General features: G+C 43.5%; 1 protein-coding gene across 2 annotated transcripts in view; it reads left to right on the top strand.

The window, feature by feature from the left end:
* Window positions 1-14,147, top strand: part of RIF1 (replication timing regulatory factor 1) — a 1,074,525-nt gene extending 1,060,378 nt beyond the window's left edge. For both annotated transcript variants that reach the window (XM_069616488.1, XM_069616487.1), the window contains one exon: window positions 12,961-14,147. In XM_069616488.1, the coding sequence (XP_069472589.1) occupies window positions 12,961-13,181 (221 nt within the window). In that variant the 3' untranslated portion in view covers window positions 13,182-14,147. The remainder of the gene's footprint in view (window positions 1-12,960) is intronic.
* The last annotated feature ends 7,922 nt before the right edge of the window (window positions 14,148-22,069 follow it).

Genomic DNA, 22,069 nt, shown 5'->3' with positions numbered 1-22,069 from the left:
GCCTCACGACAATCCACCAGGGAGCCTCTCTTTGAAGAGTCCGGATCCGCTCCTTGCGCAGGAAATTCAAGCCCTGCTGGAGAAAGGCGCCATAGAACTGGTGCCTGTAGCGGAGAGGAACAAGGGATGGTATTCCCCTTATTTTTTGATATCGAAGAAAGACGGGGATTGAGACCCATCATGGACTTGCGCGGTTTGACTAAACTCCTCAGGAAGGACAAGTTCAAGATGGTGACTCTTTCTCAAGTCCTCCAGGCCCTTCAGCTTCAGGACTGGTTGGTGTCACTCGACCTCAAGGATGCTTACTTCCATGTGCCGATCCATCCCAAGCACAAGAAGTACCCGAGGTTCGCGGTTGGCGACTCGCACTTTCAGTTTCGGGTCCTGCCGTTCGGATTGACCTCCGCCCCGAGGGTTTTCACCAAGCTCATGGTGGTGGTGGCGGCAGCGCATCTCAGGAAAGGGGGGATTCACCTCTACCCCTACCTGGACGATTGGTTGATCAGGGGGAGCTCTCCCGAGCAAGTCCTGGATCTGTCCATCACCTGCCACTCCCTTCACAGGCTGGGCTTCTCCCTCAATTTAAAGAAGTCCCATTTGACACCAAAGCAGCGGCTCCAGTACATCGGAGCAGTGCTCGACATGTCCCTGGGGCAGTGTTTTCCTCCTCAGGTGAGGGCTCTTCACATTCAGCAGATGGTGCACAAGTTTCAGTTTGCCCAGAATCTCCCAGCGTCCGAGTTCTTGAGACTGCTCGGCCTCATGGCATCCTGCAGTCTTCTGGTGCCAGTGGCTCGTCTGCGGATGAGATCTTTGCAGTGGGCACTCACGCTCCAGTGGTCTCAGTCCTCCGGCAGGCTGTCGGACCCTGTTCAGGTGCCGCCCTCGGTGGCCCGGGACCTTCTGTGGTGGGCCGTCAAGGGCAATCTGATTAAGGGGGCCCCTTTTTGGCTGCCCTGGCCGGAGGTGACGATCGTGACGGACGCATCCCTCACGGGATGGGGGAGCTCATGCCAACGAGTTGAGTCAGCGGTCGTTGGTCTCCGTCAGAGTCCAGACTCCATATCAATCTGTTGGAGCTGAGGGCCGTCAGGCTAGCCCTGAAGGCTTTCCTGCCGACTGTGCGCGGAAAGAGTGTCCTGATTCTAACGGACAAAAAGGGGGGGGCAGGGTCACTTCCGCTGTGCAGGGAGGCGATGCAGCTCGAATTCTGGGCCATCCAGCAGGAAGTTTTGATCTCGGCTGTTCATCTGGCCGGAGATGACAACGAGACGGTGGACGCTCTGAGCAGGCAGAGTGGCAGAGTTCGATCTCTCACGAGTGGGAGCTGGCTCAGGAGATTCTCCTGGAGATCTTCGCCCTTTGGGGACCCCTCAAGTGGATCTCTTCGCCTCCAGTGTCAACCGGAAGTGCGAAAGGTTTTGCTCGCGGGAATTTCCTCCAAAAGGAGCCTTAGGAGACGCGTTCGTGGTGGAGTGGTCGCTCCCACTGCTGTACGCGTTTCCTCCAGTCCCCGTCATCCCGCAAGTGCTGCGGAGGTTACGGCAGTTCGGTTCCCAGATGATCCTCATTGCTCCGGCGTGGGCCCAGAGGACGTGGTACCCAGACCTTCTAGACTTGCCCATCTGCCCTCCACGTCGTCTTCCCTACCGAGACGATCTGCTCTCACGGGAGGGGGGGGTCAGGTTCTCCATCCAGAGGTCAGATCCCTCAATCTTCACGCTTGGAATCTGAAAGGTTGAGGTATAAGGATTGGGACCTCCCTGAAGACGTAATGGAGGTGTCGCTCTCGGCCAGGCAGCCGGCAACTAAGTCTCTGTACCGTTGCCGTTGGAGAAAGTTCTGCGACTGGTGCAGAGTTCAGAATGTGGATCCTTTTGAATGTGACATTCCCGTGGTTCTGTCTTTTTTGCTTTCTTTGGCCCACAGGGGCTTGCAAGTGGGGACCATTAAAGGTTACCTGGCGGCGCTGTCCATATTTAAGCGTTCGTCTGAAGAGTGTTCCTATTTTAAAATTCCTTTAATTTCGCAGTTTTTGAAAGGGCTCACTAATGTGTTCCCTCCGTCACCTTTCCTGGTGCCCGGTTGGGATTTAAACCTTGTTCTTAAGTTTCTTATGGGTGCTCCGTTTGAGCCTTTACATTCTTGCCCTTTGAGGCTGTTAACTCTGAAAACTGTGTTTTTGGTTGCGGTTACTTCCGCTCGCAGAGTGAGTGAGTTACTGGCACTTTCAGTTAAGCCAACCTTCACTGTGTTTCACAAGGACAGGGTTGTCCTTAGAGTTCATCCTTCTTTTCTTCCGAAGGTGGTTTCGGAATTTCATTTGAGCCAGAAGGTTGTTCTTCCGGCGTTCTATCCTCCTCCACATCCTGGTAAGGAAGAGGAGAGGCTCCATAGGCTTGATCCTCGGAAAGCGTTGAGCTTTATTTCGCGCATGTCCCGGGTCAGAGTGGACGATCAACTTTTCATTGGTTAGGCTGGAAAGCGTTTGGGACAAGCTGTGACGAAACAGACTGTCTCGTTGGATTATTTTAGCTATCTCCGAGTGTTACCGCTTGGCGGGTAAGTACCCTCCGACTGGCTTGCGGGCCCATTCTACCAGAGGAATAGCTGCGTCTACTGCCCTGCAGAGGGGAGTTCCTATTCGTCACATCTGTGATTCAGCCACCTGGGCTTCAGTGCATACTTTTGTACGTCACTATTCCCTCGATTCCATCAGAGGGCAAGATCTGGCCTTTGGCAAGGCAGTTCTCTATTCCGCAATTTGATTGGGCATGCTAAATTTGTATTCTAAATTCTTTCCCACATCCTTGCTTGGTACTGCTTTGGGAGTCTGTCATAGATATGGAATACGTCGGAGGACCCAATCCCCTCGAAGAACAAGTTACTTTCTTACCTGGTGACGTTCTTTCGATGGGATGGTCCGACGATGTATTCCATATCGCTCCCTCCCTGCCTTCCCCGCTGCAGAATTTCTTTTGCGATTGCAGCTTGCGTTCCGCAAGGCCTTGTGTGTCTGACTGGCAGAAAACTGGTGGCACACGTTCTGTGAAATAACTATAGCTGAGGCTATGGGCGTTGTGCGTCCTAGTTATCACATCGGGTGACGTCGGCCGTCGGAGGATGTCCTCGGGGCCGGCGCATCGATGCAGGACGCAGACGCCAAAGATTTTTCCGAAGCAGCACAGCTGTAGACATTGCCTGTCATAGATATGGAATACGTCGTCGGACCATCCCATCGAAAGTACGTTACCAGGTAAGAAAGTAACTTGTTCATCAGAAGGGTTAGCGAACTTCAGGCTCTTTCTGTTTTAGACCCCTTTGTTACAGTCCACAAAGATAAGGTAGTTTTGCACACACATCCCAGGTTTGCGCAGAAATTTATTTCTAAATTCCATGTGAACCAGTCAATAAAACTACCCACGTTCTTCCAGCGACCTACTAACATGGCCGAAAGAAGCCTTCACACACTAGATGTGCGCAGGGCAGTCATGTTCTACATGGATAGAACTAAACCACTGAGGAAAACTAAACAATTCTTTGTTTCAGTGGAAGCTGGTAGAGAAGGGGATCCTGTCTCTAAATCAGCAATCTCAAGGTGGATTGTCAAATGCATCACACTGTTACTCTTGCTAAAAGAGAACTGCCCTTCAAGCCTAGAGCACACTCTACTCGAGGCGCTGGGGCGTCCATAGCATTCATTGCAAATGTTCCCCTAGAGTCCATTTACAAAGTGGCAACCTGGACTTCTGTACACACCTTTACAGAACACTATTGCCTAGACACTCATTCTAGGGCTGATTCTCAGGTGGGACAAGCAGTACTAAGACATCTTTTCTGTACTGTTCCTTCTCACATCCCACCTCCAACTCCGGGTACTGCTCGCTAGTCTATGCACAGCATGTGATTCTAAGCAGATTAACAAGCATCAGAAGACCTGCATTACTTACGTGAAAGCATTTCTGATGATTGTATCTGCTTCGGTTCACATGCGCCCTCCCTGCCTCCCCGCTCGGGGTGGAAGGAACATAGACTTCTTACTACTTTCTCTCTTATGTACTCACTCACTATAGCCTAGGGCTCCGTCATGGCAGAAAAAATACAATCGGAGGGACCTCGGCGCGTGAGGGATTTTGGGTACTACATACGTCACGAAAGGGATAGTGTAACAGACACGCCTATGCCGATGTCCCCTTTAGGTCCCCGAAAGACAAGAAGCAATACTCCGCGGTTACCACTGGATGTCTGACTATATGCACAGCATGTGAATCTAAGCAGATCCAATCATCAGAAAGGCTTTTATGGTAAGTAATGCATGTCATAAATGTGTTTCTGGGCCATGTTAATCTGTTTTGATTCATATGCTTGTGTATGCCTCACCATCTAGTAATCGGTCTGGATTGTTACGTTGTTTATTTTATAAAACTAAATTGGGTGTTGACCGAGGCATTGTGTAGGTACTTGTAATGCCCCTCGGTGCCTATTTCCTCAGATGTTTGTTTTTTCCTTCCTAACATTGGTACAGTTATGGTAGTTTGAGTACAGAAAGAGAACAAAACTGTGGCTTGCGCAGCCAAAAATACATTTGAGAGCAATAGCACTGAGACTACATCTATAGCAGCAAATGATCACTCAGAAATTGGGCGCAACTAGTAACAGATTGTATTGAAGAATACCCAATACTGTACTCTTTTGTTCTCCAACGCCAGTGCCACCCTTCTCAGTGGAAAATACTTAAACATTTACCTGGAGTGCCACTCCTGGTTGTCCTGGGTCAACACCCCAGGCTGTTTAACTGGTGTTTGCCATAGATCATGCTAAAGATAAGTGTGCTGTATGTAAGAGGGTTAAGCTTGGGACGTTGAAGGTATGCACCACCATTGAGCCGAATATCCCAGAAGGCTCCCAAAGTATACCCATTTGAAGAGTACAAGGATATCGTTTAGGTACATTCACTGGAGATGGGTTTGAAATATGACCCCAAGTGCCAATGAAAGACATTTCTGAGGGCTCAAAGCTAGCCCCACCACATCTCTGGAGAGACCTCATTAAGGCAATCTTGGGAGCCAACACATGGCAACGAAAGGACTAGAGGACTAAACTATCCAATTTGGTGCTGAAACGCAAGACTACGTTGCCTAAATGTCAGGAAGAAGGCAAGCTTTGTACAGTAGAGAAGAGCAGTCTCAGTGTACATCTACTACACATAAAACTGACTGGGCCACAATCCAGCCGGGAAGCAAAAAACACAAATGCAACACCGAAAAAATCTATATCCAAACAGCATGCAATCAAGCATGCAGGCATAACTTGCAGGAGAGAAACAAACCAATCTACTCAAAGTGGTGTCGAAACACTGGACAAACTGGACCACAAAACAATTACCCAGAAGTAGACATCTATGCCACAGAAGAAGCTATACCCTAAATTCAAGACCAAACCACAGGGCACCAAGCCATCCATTATCCCAGATCCAAGTGACACCATTGCACTATGGCACAGAGCTGCCCTCCGCTACATCACATACCCAGGGGCTCTTTCGGAAACAATTCACTGATAATTGTCAATCCCAGTTCAAACTAATGCCTTGCAGTACTTAAATGTACCTCCACAAGATATTTTCTTTACCTCCGTCGACTAACTACTAATATGTCAGGAGCACTTCTGATGGGAAAAGCAGGAGAAATATTTTGAGGGAAAACGGGAGTGAGTATATATGACAGGTCTTATGTGGGTGGGGGTCATGCCGACATGGCAAGAGCATACATTTTCTCAGACAATTGCTAATAACCAAATTCTGCTGTAAGAAAAGGGGGTGGGGGGGAAACACTGCCACAAAGGACGTGATAAACCACCCTCTTTATAATCCTAGAATAGTGCAATCTCCCACAAGGCCATGATAAAGGAGCTTGACTCAATGCGAATGATACAGAAGGCAGCTAGACCTCGATGAAGACAACACACAAGACGTATTAGCTAAAATCACCTGAAGAAACACACTGTAGCATCTGATTCACCCACTGAAGACCTGTGTGTATATGGGACATTTCTCAAATTGTGGGCTGATTTTAACATTTATATCCTACAATATCCTGAAGTTAGTTTTCAGAAAGGACACTTAAGGAAACCAAATCCTGTATGTAATATGTCCCAGTTATGGATGGAATAAATCATCAATTCAAAGCCCATATATATGGATGCACCGCCAACCTCTATGCCAGTCAATATTCATATTGTAAAATACTTTCCCAGCAATTCACTCCTTATTGGTTGCCAGCTGCGACTAGACTCCTTGGTTATTTCTGTTGCACATTGGCAAGGAAAGCAAAATCTTTACTATATTGGTAAAAAGATGGTAAGTACAACCGCATACAGTGTTTGCATTTCTAACACTATGGCTTTAATCCGTAATATACAATTTCTCCCAATGGGATGCTACTCGGGGCTTTTACAGGACAGACCAAAAGGAAGGAGAGCTAAAGCGCAAACCATCATTAAAGAAGGCAGCTCGCCTCAATAGATGTCATCAAGAATAGCTTAGATTGGGCAAAGGCAGCAGGATGCCAGACAGTGCATGCTGCAGTGCCCAGGTTCTATTGGTGGCTCCATGTGGCTTATTTCATGCCGGATTCAGAGGCCAGATTAATTAGCACACCTCATTAAGGGGAGCCATATGTACGGGAAAGAGGTGGAAGAGACCCTGGAACAGGTGAAAAAAGCACAAGAAACACTGAAGAAACTCTGGTTGTGGTTACCCATTTAGAGGTACTGATTTTACTAGGCAGTGCTAGAGCCCAATAAGGGATCCGAACACCCTTTGTTCAATTCCCCCAAGGCACGTAGAACATAAACCATTCCAACACACCTAATCATATTGGGGCAGTACAGGCAATCTAAAAAGGAACGAAGTTAGAGATGGTCTTACCAATAGTGGTGCAGCTTCCACACCATTATTATTTATACAAGTTTCCCTTCATTATATCCACAGATCCTGCCTGCAATACCACACAACCTATAACCAAGACAAATGAAAACCCCACTCAATCCAAAAGGCAGAAATGGAAACACTAATGCAAAAAGGGGGGTCACCCAAGAGTACTGCAACATGAACAGATATTTACCCTGTTTACTTTCTCTCGTGCTCAGTTCTCTATTTTCTGACCTACTGGCAAGGACCAGATATTCAGAATGAGTTTACAAGAGGTAATTCCGTTGCTAGTCAAGCAGGATTACATGGCCACTTAGGAGATGAGATGCGTACTTTCATGTTCGAAAGATATCACAAATCTCTCATTCAATGTAAGTGATGGGCATTACTATTTCAGGGTTTTGGGGTAACATCAATACCATGTGTATCCACAAAGCTACAAGTTGTGGTGGCAGCGCCTATAGGCATACAGGTCTCCCTCCTTCTTGGACGAATGGCTCAGAACTGGGGACAGCACCAAGCAGTGCAACCAAGACACTCAAACTATAGTAATGCTGCACCATTTGGGCTTCTCAAACGTCCTCAAATCTAGCCTAGTTTCCTTCTTAAGGTTTGTGAGCAGAAAAACAGGTTGCTTTCGGATACTCATCAAAAGAGAGTTCAAGGGTTTCAGGTGATTATTTTTCCTCTTTATGTCCGACTGTGAAATGTAAGTTGAGAAGTCATGAAACTGCTAGTAATAATAGCATCTTGTATTTATCCAATACCTCATACAAGACATTACATGGAACCACGAAGAGTGGCTTGGCGCATGGTGGTCACAGGCAACCGGGGGCTGTGACCTCTAGTGGTTGTGTTGAGTCTGTACAAGCTCTGCAATGCATGAATCAAACCAATATACTGAGTGGATGATCCATTCTGAAGCTTCTCCAGTGCAAGTGACCATAAGACTTCAGCCTCCATGGTACAGGTGGAGCTTAGACAGCTTGGGCAACTCGTACACATCACCATACTGGAACGCATGGCAGTTCAGAGCACTGCTCCGTTAACAAACACTGCTCAAGGCACAAGAGGATTCTCATGAATGCAGACAATGTAACCGCTATTTTATTTACTTGCACATGTAAGAACAACTCTCCCTATCGAAGGTGTCGTAGCAAATTTGGCACTGGTGCATGAAATGGGGGGATTCGACATCAGCCTGTCTGTCAGAGTAGTGGTGAAATATCTAGCAGACCATCTCTGCAGTAAGAACATGAGTGGGAACTGAGCAAAACTGCACTCAAAACAGCTTTTAAAAATGTGGGTGTGATTTTCATCCTGATCCCTCACAAAATACCTCCCTAAAGTCTCCTCCCAGGTGGCCAGCGGGGAAGGCAGCCGATACCTGGCCCTAACCCTGGTAGTGGTAGTAGACGGGTGGATCACCTGGAAGGAGAAGGCTCACAAGGGTATAGGAGGGCTCTGCTAGCAAAGAAGCGGTACACTTCGGATGGTGAAGATAACAATGATGCCAGAACACCTAATGGCTTGTTGTCAAAGTAAGGCTTCCCTTCCCAAAGATCTCCAACATATTCGTAATGAAACCCCTTATGGTTTGCCTAAGAATGGAACCTGTAAATTAAGAACCAACAATTAATATCTTTAAATCCTCGGTCTAGAAATGTCTTATAAAAAGAGTGAGTTCAGTAAAGTTCAAGTTAAAATATGTGAAAAAAGAATAAAACCGTTGGGGACAAGTCCCATAATGCCATACGTACTGGGGAGAGGGGCTGAGAGGCGCAGAACTGCAGTATGAAGTCTAGTGTTCCTGACAACCTAAACCTGAGGGGGATTTCATATCATAAGTAGTAGCATTGGTAGTGGTAGAAGTCATCAGCGCGGTGTATGCAGCGGGGGCAGAGAGCTGAGGATGCCGGGACCACTACTGTTTTTGGCGGTTGATGGTGCTGAGAGAGTCGTGAGAAGGCGTCCCCGAGATGCAGAGTTCACACGCGGGAAGCGCTGCTGTTGCAGGTTACCCCGTGGGAGAGAATTGCTCTCCACGCCATGTGCCTGACTCTGGTGGCTTGCGAGCACCAGGGAATGAGGATGGCAACTTTCGCTCCTGTTCGGGAAGGCGCAAGTCACAGGACTGCAAACTGAGATGTGGGAAGCTCTGAATCCAACGAGCAGAGAAGTGACAGCAGCACACACTGACTCGCAGAGAGACCAGTGAGTTGGCCTCCGACAGGCGACCCTAGGGTGCTCAGTAGTGAACCGCTGACTGCTTGTAGTTTTTGAATATCGAACTAATGAAAGAAAGTATGTTTGGCCCAAAACACATGTAAAGAGAAAGCGAGAAGGTTTAGAACTATCACTACCCAAGTAAAGGGAGAATATTTATGAACGGATGGGACTATCATTGTCCAAGGAAAGAGGGGACAGTAGTGAACCCAAAGTGTAACCACCATTGGCAAGGTAAAGAGGGGGCAATAGTAAATAAACTAGAACCAGCATTGTCAAAGTAAAGAGGAGGCAATATGTAAAGGTTATTGGAAGTGAAAGGGAAAACCACTTTCTTGAAGAGAGAAACCTGAATAAAAAATGTTACCAACAATTACCTGGTGTGATATTGGAAACCTAAAGGTGGCAGGAAAGTGGTCCTCATTGTGACGAGTGGCAAGGGGGAGAGGAACCTAACCTGCCTTGCATGTGACCAATCGATCAGTGGAACAAACCACATCAGTGGATGTTGCATCCTTACGGAAGAAGTTGTGAGTTTTACTGTTATTGAAAGTCAAAGACTTTACTGATGTTTTCGAAGTGAACCACACCACAGAGTACTAGTAGTGTTAGGAGATTCATCCTGGCAGGAGGGTGCACCAGGAATTGGATTAGTGGTAGTCCTAACAGGTTAGTGAGCCAGAAAGAAGTCCTTTAAGTGCTACTTTGTGGTGAAAGGCTGTGGTGGAAAGAAAGTGGTGAGGCCACTAATGATTGAACTGTTGAAAAACACCATCCTGATGAAAACATTGTTGTATTAAGAAGTTTCACAGTAGTTACTATTCACTGGAAGAGTGAATACAAAGACATTTGGTTTGACTAATAAAAAGCCTGTGGGAACTTTATGTTGAAGAGTGATCAAATGTGTTTGGGACGATTACGACGCCAAGTGCAACCCTCCAGAAGTGAAGGAACTTTGTGCTGGAAACAGAACTTGACTATTGCAAGGAATCCTTGTGTTACTTTTGAAGTAGAACCTGATTATTGGAGTACATTTTATCCATTGGAACTTTTGTTTGGAAATTCTATCTTGATTTGTGGGACGGGGATCCAACCCTGGTTACAAGAATATTTGGTTCGAATTATTTTGTTGAATCTGAACAGCCATTTAAATACCTGAAATGTTTTTATTGTATGTATAAGTGTGAGGGACAGATACCTTTTTTATGTTGGAGCGTTTTCCTTTAGTCTTATTTTCATAAGCAGGGAAACCCACGTTGGGTTATGGAAAACGAAATGGCTTCTTGTGAAACTTTTCAAGTGGTCTGCCTCGCATTTCTGTCCCCTCAAGGTGGGGCACACCAGATGTAGAATTGTTTGCAGCAAGTGCATAATTCCCACGATTCACATCAAGGTACCCACAAGAATGCCGACTATTCATTGCTCCATGGATTACATGGTTAGAATTGTAATACGCTTCCCTGAACCGCTTTTATACGGGGTGGTACAGGAACACATGACGCAGATACTGATAGCACCAACATGGATACGAAAGGTGATACCCGATCTGATTCTCATGGTACTAGAACCCAATTAGATTTCAGCCAACACCAAATTTGCAGAGACAACTCCAACAGCAGATGTATCAAATCCACAAACTATTAACTTGGTTCCTGATGTCCTAGTTTAGACATTTGCTGCTTCCACCTCAATGAGGCATGCAAACCAAATCGACCCATCACACAGACGAAATATAAACCCATTTCTGTAGAAGAATTAGGCAACTCTACAGAGGCCACAGCCATCAATTGTGTTACAAATCTGCTATTCCTGTTGAATTCCGGGCTAGTGCAGAATTGAAGCCTTTATGGAAGGAATCAAACCTGTTCACCCACCAGTTCCAAACCTGGCTACTGTCTAGGACTTCAGTCTTACACTGATAGCCCTTATTGAACTGGTTCATAAATGTTCTATGAATTGACAAACGTACAAGGTAGCTTTTCTAGTAACTATTACTTCAGTAAGAAGGTGAGTGTATTAGCGTCATGGTCAGTGGACATATATACAACAAGGTGGTCTTCAGAACTCTTCCCCAGAATAAATTTCCAATGGGTTACCCCTATTTTATCAAAGGCCCAACAAAGTGCAGACAGATATTTGCATGCACTTGATGTATGCAGGTTCTCATGTTCTACCTGGCTAAAACCAAGACCCTAACGAAAACAAGTCAGTTTTTCCTTCCTTTTGCTACAGGGAAAGAGGGTAGTCCTTTAAGCAAAGCCAGCATTGCAAGATGAATTGTGTTGCATTCAAGAATGACACTGACGTGCAGAAAACTCAGATGAAGGAGGCATTGTAGGTTAACCTATTATGCTGCTCTATCACACTGTTCTCACTTTGCACTGTGAACAATCCATCAAAGGGTGTAGTCACTCAGGGGCACTATTAGTACTACTTGCACATGTAGGGGTGGGATAGTATGACAACCCCTCTAGACACATACTTTTATTTTGGAAGTTCACAACTTCTAATACACTGGACCTACCACTAGATGGGGTAATATGCATAGTGTGACTAAGCCATTACAAGTTCCAAAAAGACTATTTGTTTGTGAGATTTATATAGACTTAATATATGTGTGTGTGTGTGTAGATGTATATATGATTATGTAGAGAAGGAAATGCCCACGGATTCACTTACACCCAGGTGCCTCTTTAAAAACAATTGCCGCAATCAAGTCTGCGTCTAGTACCATCTCAAAGATGAGTAATGAGGAGTAATCTATCTAAGAACAATTGTATCCATGACTATTACTGCAAGTACTTTGTTCCTTGTCATGGAGCACCGTCGTATGCAAAGACCAGCCGAGGAATGTTTTCCCTAAGCGCCTAGTAACATCAGCTGGGGAGCCATACTATGGAGAAGTCGTCAATAGCCGCTTGTTACCTCAGCATCTGACACTCCTCCCTTTGTTTTCAAGTTCTGCACCTAGCCCAAGATCATCCTCTGAAGTACTGAGATATTTATTCAGTCAAATCTCACTGGTGGTACCCCTTTTCTATCTGCCTAAAGAATACATTTGGTCGTGGTTATACAGTCTTTTGCTCCTGCTGCCATGTTTGGTGCTTTGTTAATCGGTTATTCGGGCTTTGTGTTAGAAAATGCACACACCCTTATGTGTTCTTGATCATCTACAGATGGTCATCAAGATAAAGTCGCACACACTCCTAATTGCTAAGAATGTTTTAAAGACATGCCCCATGTTTTGCAATTTAATGTTCTTGTCCTACACATTCATAAGTGATTTGCTTACACTTCAAATTGTGGATTCCAGATGGATATTTCCATTTTTCGGTCCTGTGAAATCCTGCATTCTCCCCCTCCCCCAACGCCTCCCAATATCTCCCTCTCAAGCGTGTGCTGTTATGCTCGATCTATGCTTATCTCGCACATGCACACAATGACTTGAATGTGTGCGTGTCCCCTCCTTACCAATGCTATCTTCAGAATCATTTGGTGGAATTGATTTGTGGGTGGATGTTGGTAGCACTGTCTGTATTAATGACATTTAATTTCCAGTGGAATTGGACACTTGCTGGTTTTCCTGACCAGTCTAAGTGAGACTGCGTAATTGTTAATTGCTGAACCTCAGAAAGGCATTAAAGTTATGGTTGTAAAGATTGGCATATCCAGCAGAGAACATTACCTTCATAATCGTGTTGGGGAATTGTATTTGTGCAAACAAAACTAGCTTGACAGAGCAGTGCTACTTTAATGTTTCATTATTTTGTATTCCTACCTAACATCATTTAATTTTGTTTCTTTAGACCTTTTGGATCAAGCCAACTCACTTTCTGATGCAAAGCTCCCTACAGACCTCATGTCTCAACTTGATGTGCTTGCCTTACGGCTAACTCCTGAAGAACTGAGCCATTATTCTGGGAGCAGCCTATTTGAAATGCAAGAAAAGCTTAGTGCAATGAGCAACTGTGTAATGAGAAATCTACAAACCCGATGGACGTCCCCACCCCACGAAAGCTCTAGCTGAAAGATTTTGAAACTATTTCTCTCAGCTGGTTGCTCAGTTGCGCTTGTAATAAAGACTTTTATTCGTTACTTGGTCAGACCATTTTACAAAGTATTCATTAAAAATATATGGAATTGAAAGCAACAAAGTTGGTGGAGTAGGATTTTTTTTTTTTTTTAACCGAAGGAGGCCTCTTTTGTGCCTAAATGTATGTGTTCCAATTTGCGTGACTCAAACATTCCAACTGTGGAGGAGTTGTCTTGCTGCAGCGCAATGTCCTTTAAAGTAATTCAAAGAGGCGGTTCATGTAGAGTGCAAAATTTCATTGAACATGTGATCGTGAATTGCAATGCCTTCGAATTGCCTTTGAATCCTAATCATGCGCAAGATACTGAAATCTTGCGTTCTCGAATGGTGGCAGATTAAATGAACTTGTTTTTGGATATATGTATTCAATCTGTCCCTTTTCAGAGGGAAGACCTCTTTCCGTAAGGGTCAACATTTGCACAGTTTTGGACCCTGACTTTTTCATGTTTGAAATTTTCTTTTTGAAGTTGAAAACGCCGCCCTTTCCTTTCCAACTGGTGCATTTCTGAGAAATGTAGCCAATTGTCATTTTTTTAATGGACCATAATATATAGGCTCAATTTGAGAAGATCTAAACTGCTAATTGCATGTTTTGACAGCGTGCTGCAGCAGTATATTTTAGCCGAGTCAGACTTTTTCTTTTGGGAAATTGGAAGGTATGACATGCAATGTTTTGTATATTATGTATAGTTTTTGATTGCAGATGTTCTAATTTATGAAAGTAATATTTGATAACTTGCATGGAGTGCATTTGCAGCATCACAAGGCCCAATTTGAAGAGGTTGAACATTTTAATCTATTTGCTCTGTACATAATGTAGCTACCACTTACAGTGCTTCTCTAAGTGTTTGCTGTTGATGTTTTTAGGTGAAACATGCACAAATAAAACCCCAAAACGGCTTACTTGTGGTGGACTCGATTTATCTCTCTTCATAATTCTGTAGGCTGGAATATTAAAAGTGCTTAAAATAAGCATAATGGCAATCAATAAATTGGGCGGCGCTCAGGTGATCTTCCAGCAGCAGTTTAATCTGTATTGTCAACGATGTACACAACGCAAAGTGCAGGCCTCTCACTTGAATTACTCTTGTACACTCATTTAGTTGGTTAATAGCTATAGTGCTTAGACTGGCTAGAAACTGGTTAAGAGCTGTATGAAATCCATTCTTTGAACGGTTGCTTTATATAGGTCTGGAATATGCACTTCTCCTGAGGTGGTGACTCCTTCCTTTTGCATATCACCCTGGGAAAATAATTATTTGGTGCAATGGTAAATCCATGACCGTTGGCCTTACACAAAACATGACCACAAACCGCCCAAGAAGGTTTGACCCCTCAGACTTTAATCACCCGGTACCCTCCATTCACGCTCTACTTCTCCTGCAAGTTCTTTTGGTCCACCTACATGGCATGCACAGGGTTGAGTGGCGCTTAAAGGCTTAAAGAATAGGGATGATGGGCTAGATTATAAGACTTACTACATTGAAAAATTGACTCTTGCCATGTCCATCTTCCTCAGTATGTCCAATCTACGCCACTCACCCCTCTTTATCCCCCATCGGTATTCACTCGAGTAATATGAAGAATAAGGCAGTGGGACTTGGCGCTAATATCCTGTGTTCCTTTTTATGGTGTGGCTAAAAAAATAGCTTGCAGAAAGTCGGGATTAGTTGACGAGTCTACCTTGCAGAGAGGAACATCATGTGTTTAAAAAAATGTATCTATATCACACGGCTAGTTGCTAAATCCATAGGAAGACCTCTTTTTGGGCGGCTTATAACCTTGCTACCCCTTTAGGAATCCTCACCAAACTTTGCACCAAAAAAAGATATATGGCTCTTTCTCATTTCTTTTGGCAAGTTTGGCGAGGTTTTCGTCCAGGGGGGCAAAGTTATAGGGGGGACCCAACATTTTTATTTTTTCCGTAGACTGACTGGAAAAAACTTTGCTCACACCTACAGCTCAAACCGCTGGATGGATTTTCATCAAATCTGCGGCAGGAGCAGCGGCTTGGCCCCGAATGTGTGCTTTTGTTAATTTGGTGAAAAATCTGTCCAGTACTTTTTTTTAAAACGGGGAAAAATGTAGGTAACCTTTTTTGTGATATCTGGGTCCGCTCCACGGACTCACTTCCCTGTTTGCTTCGCCGGACAGGATTCCGATTGGCCAATGGGGCACCGTGAAGTCCGCAGACACATGGAGTGCTCGCCGATTGGGTAGGGGGAAGCGTGAGGTGCATCACATTTTACTATGCGCCCGCCATGTTGGATACGCGGATATCCGCGGACAGCGTGGCGGTGAACAGGGCCGAAATCTAATTTTGAGGAGTGTATTTGGGGGCGGAGAGAAGAGTGTCTGGAGAGGGTGGGGGGAGTGAAAGATGGTTCAAATGCTGTATTTGTTTAGGTGGAAGAAGGCTACTGTGATTGCGGTAGTCCGCGGACAGCACCGCCACTGGGCAGATTGTTGGGTGTTTTACTATGTTATGATGTATTGCTTTTGGGTAGCTAGTAGAGTATTGGGTGGAGAGGGCATGCATTGAAGAGTTTGTGCATTGGCTGCAAGTACTGTCTTGGTATGTGTAGTGAAGTGGATAGGGCTTGAGGTGGTTGTATTATGATAAGTGGGCAGGTGTTTTCTTGCATGGCTATGCATGCACCCAAGACTCTAGGCCCTGGCCACAACCACTGCAGCATAAGTCATGCAAGCAAACATTTTGACAGTGGCATGTGGGTTGCATAGGGGGTATGTTCTGATGAGTTTGTCCACTGGCTGCAAGTAGTGTAATACTATTTTTAGGAAAGTGGATATGGTGTGTGGCAGTTGGTTTGTTGGACTGCGTTCAGAATGTGCCACTGGGCAGATTGTTGGCTGTTTTACTATGTTATGATGTATTGCTTTTGGGTAGTAAGAGTATTGGATGGAGACGGCATGCATCGAAGAGTGCATTGGCTACAAGTACTTTCTTAGTATGTGAAGTGGATAGGGTTTCCGGTGGTTTTTGGGTTGTGGTAAGTGGGCAGGTGTTTGCTTGCATGGTTGTGGCCAGGGCCTACAGTCTTTGGTGCATGGCCGGAGGCAGCAAACATTTTGACAGTGGCATGTGGGTTGCATACGGGTTATGTTCTGAAGAGTTTGTCCACTGGCTGCAAGTAGTGTAATAGTATTTGTAGGAATGTGGATATGGTGTGTGGCAGTTGGTTTGTTGGACTGTGTTCAGAATGTTGGGTGTATGGTATGGCTGGCTACAACTATCGTAATATATTACAGGTATGCACTGAATGTTCTGACTCCTATCATTGTATACTTTGCATTGTTGAGGCTGCATGCAGTTCTTTGCATGGTATGGGAAAATGTAGTAGACGTTGTTTTTTCCTTCTCTGTGATAAGAGGGTAGGTACTTTGTAATGTGTTGCATTTCATAGCAGACATTTGTGTATTTTGTGGACCCTCATAGTTAGTACTTTACAAGCACTATGCTTCAAACCAGTGTACTGTGCAATGTTCTCAGTTCCTGTGTTTGTTCGCGTAATCATTGGGTCTGTGGGGAAAAAAAACTCCATGAAGGATTAAAAAAAACCTTTCTACGTTTATTTGTTGTAATATGGTAGTCTTTTTCAGTGGTAGAATGTAGTAGGAAGAATTGAAAAGGTGTATGGTTTTTGGTTTGGAAGTGGTGGTACTATTGTTGCAGTTAGTTACCAGTTGGCTTATTTTAATTGTTTATTTCTTGTTGCATTTTAGCAGTATTCATTTGGTTGTTGATCTTTTGTAAGTGCTGTGGTATTGCACAATAATGTTCCAGAATTTTGGGGCAGTTGGATGGATACCTGTTGGCGTGTCTAACTGTTGATAGTTTCAAAGTTGTTGAGGGTATGTTTATACGTAATAAGTGTTGCAGGGTTTCCTCAGACAAACGTATATTGCACTATTATGATTGCAGTTAGATACCATTTGGCATATTCTAACTGTTTTCAAGCATGTTTTAGCTTGTTGGTGGATGTACATTTTCACTGTTAGATAGCTGTTCCCTTATTCTACCAGTTTGTGGATTTAAAGGTTGACATTTTGTAGACTCTCCTACTCGGACTAGTGAATACATTTTGGTTTTAAGAATATTAAGTAAGGGTTTGCAAGATTTGCTGGTAATCTGGGTTTCAGAGTAATTGAAATATCATTACATTCAAACCACCCACATTTCTTTTTAAAGTATGCAGTATAGTGACCTGCATTGGTTGTGGCTCCTGTCTGGTAGATCATGCCTACTGCTGTGAAGGTTTTCTTGCCAAGTGATACTTGTCCATGTGTGAATCCAGTCAGCTCGCAGTTGTTTTTGGTACCATCTGCATTGCAACGCAAAAGCATTACTATTACGTATTCGCTATGTGACTGTATCTGTAAGGTGGAACGATTATCGGAATTGCAAGTAGTACATAATATGCCATGGTTTACATTTTGTACAAGCTGCTAAAATGGAGTAGATTCACAGTTGGGTATGGATACATACACAAAGCGGTCATTAGGGACTTGTTTGTGCATTGTTTTTGTTTTCCATTACTTGTAGTAAGTACATTAGAAATGATTGTGGATCCTCTTGTGTTTATAGTGAATATCACCATTCCTGCACAGTAGTCCAATTCCTGCCTTATTCCAGAAACACTGTGTTGTCCGTATTTGTTGCATTTCTGTGAAGGACTAACATTTGCAAACACAATTGGTCTGTGCCGTTTAAGAAAATGTTTTCAACAATTGGTGGCAATGGAATAGAATATTGATTGCTACATTTGCAGAGAAATTTACACCAGTTGTATTGGAATATTTGAATGGACCAGACAGTTCTGTGTCGGAGTAATTTGATGGAAGTGCATGTCATTTCTTTGAAGAGGTAATTGGCTTTGTTTGTGCAGTTCGGGATGCATTTTTTTCAGTAGATCCTTCTTTGGTTGTGGTAATTGATGAAGTACCAGCTGCTTTTAATTTCTTTGGAGGTACTGTTGTGAGATAATGTAGAAGTTCTGCACAGTTTTCTCTTACAAAGTTTTCCTTTTTGAGGAACAGGGTACATTTTGAGATGAGGGGGTAGAGTGCACGTAGTATATTGTACCCTACAACGCACGGAATATCAGCTTTGACTTGCATCAAAATTGACTAGAAATAGTCCTTCAAGTGTACGTAGCGTGACAGTGCTACATAACTCATGCCTTGTTTAAACACTGTGCTGCCAATATCTATCAATGCTTGATCTAGGGTAAGACCTTGTGATTTATGAATGGTGACTGCGCATGCTAGAGACAGAACATTGTTGTGTGCGTACATAAATGTCTTTGAAAAGAAAGGAATCGGGCTGTTCAGTGTCCTATCCTTTTAACTTCTGAAAGTATGTCAAAGTGAATATTGACAAACTGAATCTTATTGTCACGTGGGTATGTTTGGAAGCCAACAACTGTACCAAGTTCTCCATTAACTAATCCTTGCTCCACATCAAGGTCACGCTTTAGCATCGCTCTACAGTTTAAAGACAATGTTAACATTTTCCGTAAACCAGCTGTTTTATAAGGTATTTAGTCGTGCTGTGGCTTGTTGACACATGGGTAGTGTCATACCGTGCACGCCCAGTTTGTCTGTGGGGTAAATTAACTATTGGTTGCATTTCTCTTTTCAGCATTGTTTCATTGATTTGTGCACAGCTTGCAAGAGTTGGCATCAAGGACATGCAGTTTACATTGTGTGTGCCAATTGTTTCATGACATCACTAGCACATGTGTTATGGCCGTAGAGCTCATGGATGCGTCTAGTATTTAATATATATTGTACTTCTTTAGATAGTACACCAACCCGAATACTTTTCAAAATGTTGGCATTGGTGAGGTCTGCAGACTGGCGAATGTTTTCAGTTAGTTCTTTGTATTGGAAATGTTGCCAAAGATTTACATTTCCTATGCTGCCAAGAGTTTTACGGCACAGTTTGTGTTCTAAGGTTTTAAAAATAGGTTCACCCTATACTGGTGTTAATTGAACAAGATCTCTGAAAACAATGTGTGTTCCTCCAGAGTTCTTCGTAGTCCGTTTTGAGGACCTCTTGTAATCTGAGGTTAATCGAAGCCAACATTAGGTTGAAGACCATGCTCACCTCCTCTTTTAGGACCTTTTTCATTTGTTTCAAAACTCTGCGTAGTTCCACAGCAGCTTCTGCTGAACATTTGTAGTATCTTATTTGTTTTGGTGTTCTACTGGAAGGAGTAGCAATTGGTGTAAAGTCATACCACCTGTGTTGTAGGCAGCTAAACCTCTGGGGGCAGTTATAACAGCTGACAGTGTTTGTCAATTGTTGGAGAAATTTGCTGATGATTTTTATTAAGAATGTTTTGCCTGAACCAGCTTGACCACTTACATACAGCAGTATACGTTTGTAGTCTTGACAGGTACACGTTTTAGTTTCATGCTGCACACCATGTTTAATTTGTTTAGTTACTTCAAGGAAAATGCTATGCTGTTCATTGTTTAATTGTGATTTGAGCATAGCAAAGTCTTCTGTAGATTGATCATACTGACACATGGTGTTTTCTACTTCAGTCATGGCTAATTCTGCTTCATTTGCTATGAGTGGCTGTCCAAGTGGTTCTTGACTTACTGTTAGAGAAGGTTGACTGCAGCCAGGAGTGTCTATATTTAGTTGTGCCTGGAATTGTTCTTCTTGTTGGCGTTCATTGTCTAACAGTCTAACATGGTTTTGTACTGCGTAAAATATATATCTGTGTTATAGTGCTTTCATTTGCATTGCAAGCATCTTCATAGGAGGCATTGGTATCTAATAAATCTTCTTTAGTCCATGGTTTGAAAAAGTTGCACTAGGGCCGTGTGATATAGTTCCCTTATTCTCTGGAAATTTTAATTGGAAATTGGATCTATGATTTAATGCTTGTTTGTATAATTGAAATTTAAATGTAATGAATGTTTTTTCTACCTTTTTTAAAGTCATTTTTTTGTAAAGGTTTCTTGTAAACCATATACAATAAATAAAAAATATGTTGAGTAGTTTTTAATGATAGTTTCATATGGTTAATGAGGCTGTGTATTGTAAGTTTAACCAGGCTGCCCTCACAACCTTGGACTATGTATTTTTTTTCATCTGGTTTAATAATATTTTTGGATGTGAAGTTTTGGGCTATGTGTTATAGACACATGGTTTCTAAAGCAGTACTCCTGTTTGGTTAGTATGTGTCCAGTAAGTTGTTTTTCAAAATGTCCTCGCTGTTGGGGTCGTTTTTGGCTATTTTTTCTATGTCTTGGTATGATTTGAGAATTATTTTTCTGGATTCAGCAGGACCAAGGCTTAGCCATACTATGTTTTCAGATTTTCCATACAATGCAGTACTGGTAAAACGGGCTGCGGCTTCGTAGCAGCCACATTATCTTTGGGAGAGCATTTTTATGCTGAATCTGTACTATTTCTGTGACTGTTTTGTCAGATGATATGTCGTCCAGAGGTCTTTGATCTGTTTTCTCTGCTTTGGTTAAGTAGGCTGTGACATGTTGTGCAACTGCAGTGGAATTGTCTGCAATGTACTGCACATCTGTATTTGCATTCCATAGAATGGCAATGATGGTATTGTAATCATTGATGTACTTTGATTCTTCTGTTCCTTTTATGCAGTATGTTTTCCTAGATGATTTGCCTTTGACTGTCTAACTTAAGACATGAAGCTGTTCACTTGCCCTGTTGCTGAAACTTGTCTAGGGAAACCAAAGCGGCATTTGGTCTGTTATTTCCCTTTGTTTTTATATTTGCGCCGACAATACGTGCCACACTTGTGTCTTTGAAATTGCTAGATGTGTGCATGCAGGTCGCTATGTGTAGTTTGTGAAGGGATTTCGCAAGTGACATATTTGTGGATGAACTGCAAAACAGTGGCATCACTGTCCTGACCAAATTTAGGAGCATCTTTAATTCACAAAAGCATGTGAATGTGTGGTGCTCCTCTGGCTTGGTATTCTTTTTTCCAAAAGTGTTGCACTTCTCCAAAGGGACGGAACGGTTTTATTACAAATGAAGTGCAGCATGGCAATAAAGCGATGATGGAAGTACCTTGATACATTTACAGGATATGTTATTTACAACGCGCTTAATTTCCAGAGGTGTCTAAGCGCGGACCCGGGGATTGAACCTGTGTTGCTCCATGTCGTGTTTCCAAGACGCGCATAGTGCCCCTGAGCTATCCTCCCAGGGTCAAGAAAGCACAGTTCTCCTGGTGTTTTTATGCCTATATTTATTTTTTGTTTGTTATGTGTAGGAAATCGTGCAAGTCTTCCCATGCATACTCTGCATAACTTAACGTCACAAACCATGTGGGCGGGCCAAGGTTGCGCATCATACAGCGTACATGTGTGTGACGTTGGAACCAGTATTCTTTCGTACCACGCATGTTTGCTAAAAGATTTGTAATACTTGACTGTAAAATTTCTTTCTTCCACCTTTTGAAGTAACTGCGTAGCAGACCTATTTTGAAAATTGGCACCTATTTTCAACGTGTGCAACTTCGTAACACAGAGATGCTAGTTTACTCTCAAAAGAGGTGGAGTATGTATTCAATGTTTTGTCTGAATGTGTGGTCTTCAGAATACATTCGTAAAGAGCGGTATTCTGGTGCTGTTATTTGTTTGGTTATTTCATCATACCTTCCACCTTATCCAGTAGGAAAAAGTAGAGGAAAGGCTTGTGATTCTACACTTTTTTCCCATATGCTGATTGGCGATCCTTTGGCTTGCTGCATTTGGTAAGTTTCCAGTGCGCATAGTCTATGGTGTCTTTGGAGTGTAGTGGG

The sequence above is a fragment of the Ambystoma mexicanum genome, chromosome 9 (genome assembly GCF_040938575.1).
Source record: "Ambystoma mexicanum isolate Mex_15411 chromosome 9, UKY_AmexF1_1, whole genome shotgun sequence".
NCBI lineage: Eukaryota > Metazoa > Chordata > Amphibia > Caudata > Ambystomatidae > Ambystoma > Ambystoma mexicanum.
The sequence above is the reverse complement of the archived record's forward strand: the minus strand, read 5'-3'. Positions and strand labels throughout refer to the sequence as shown.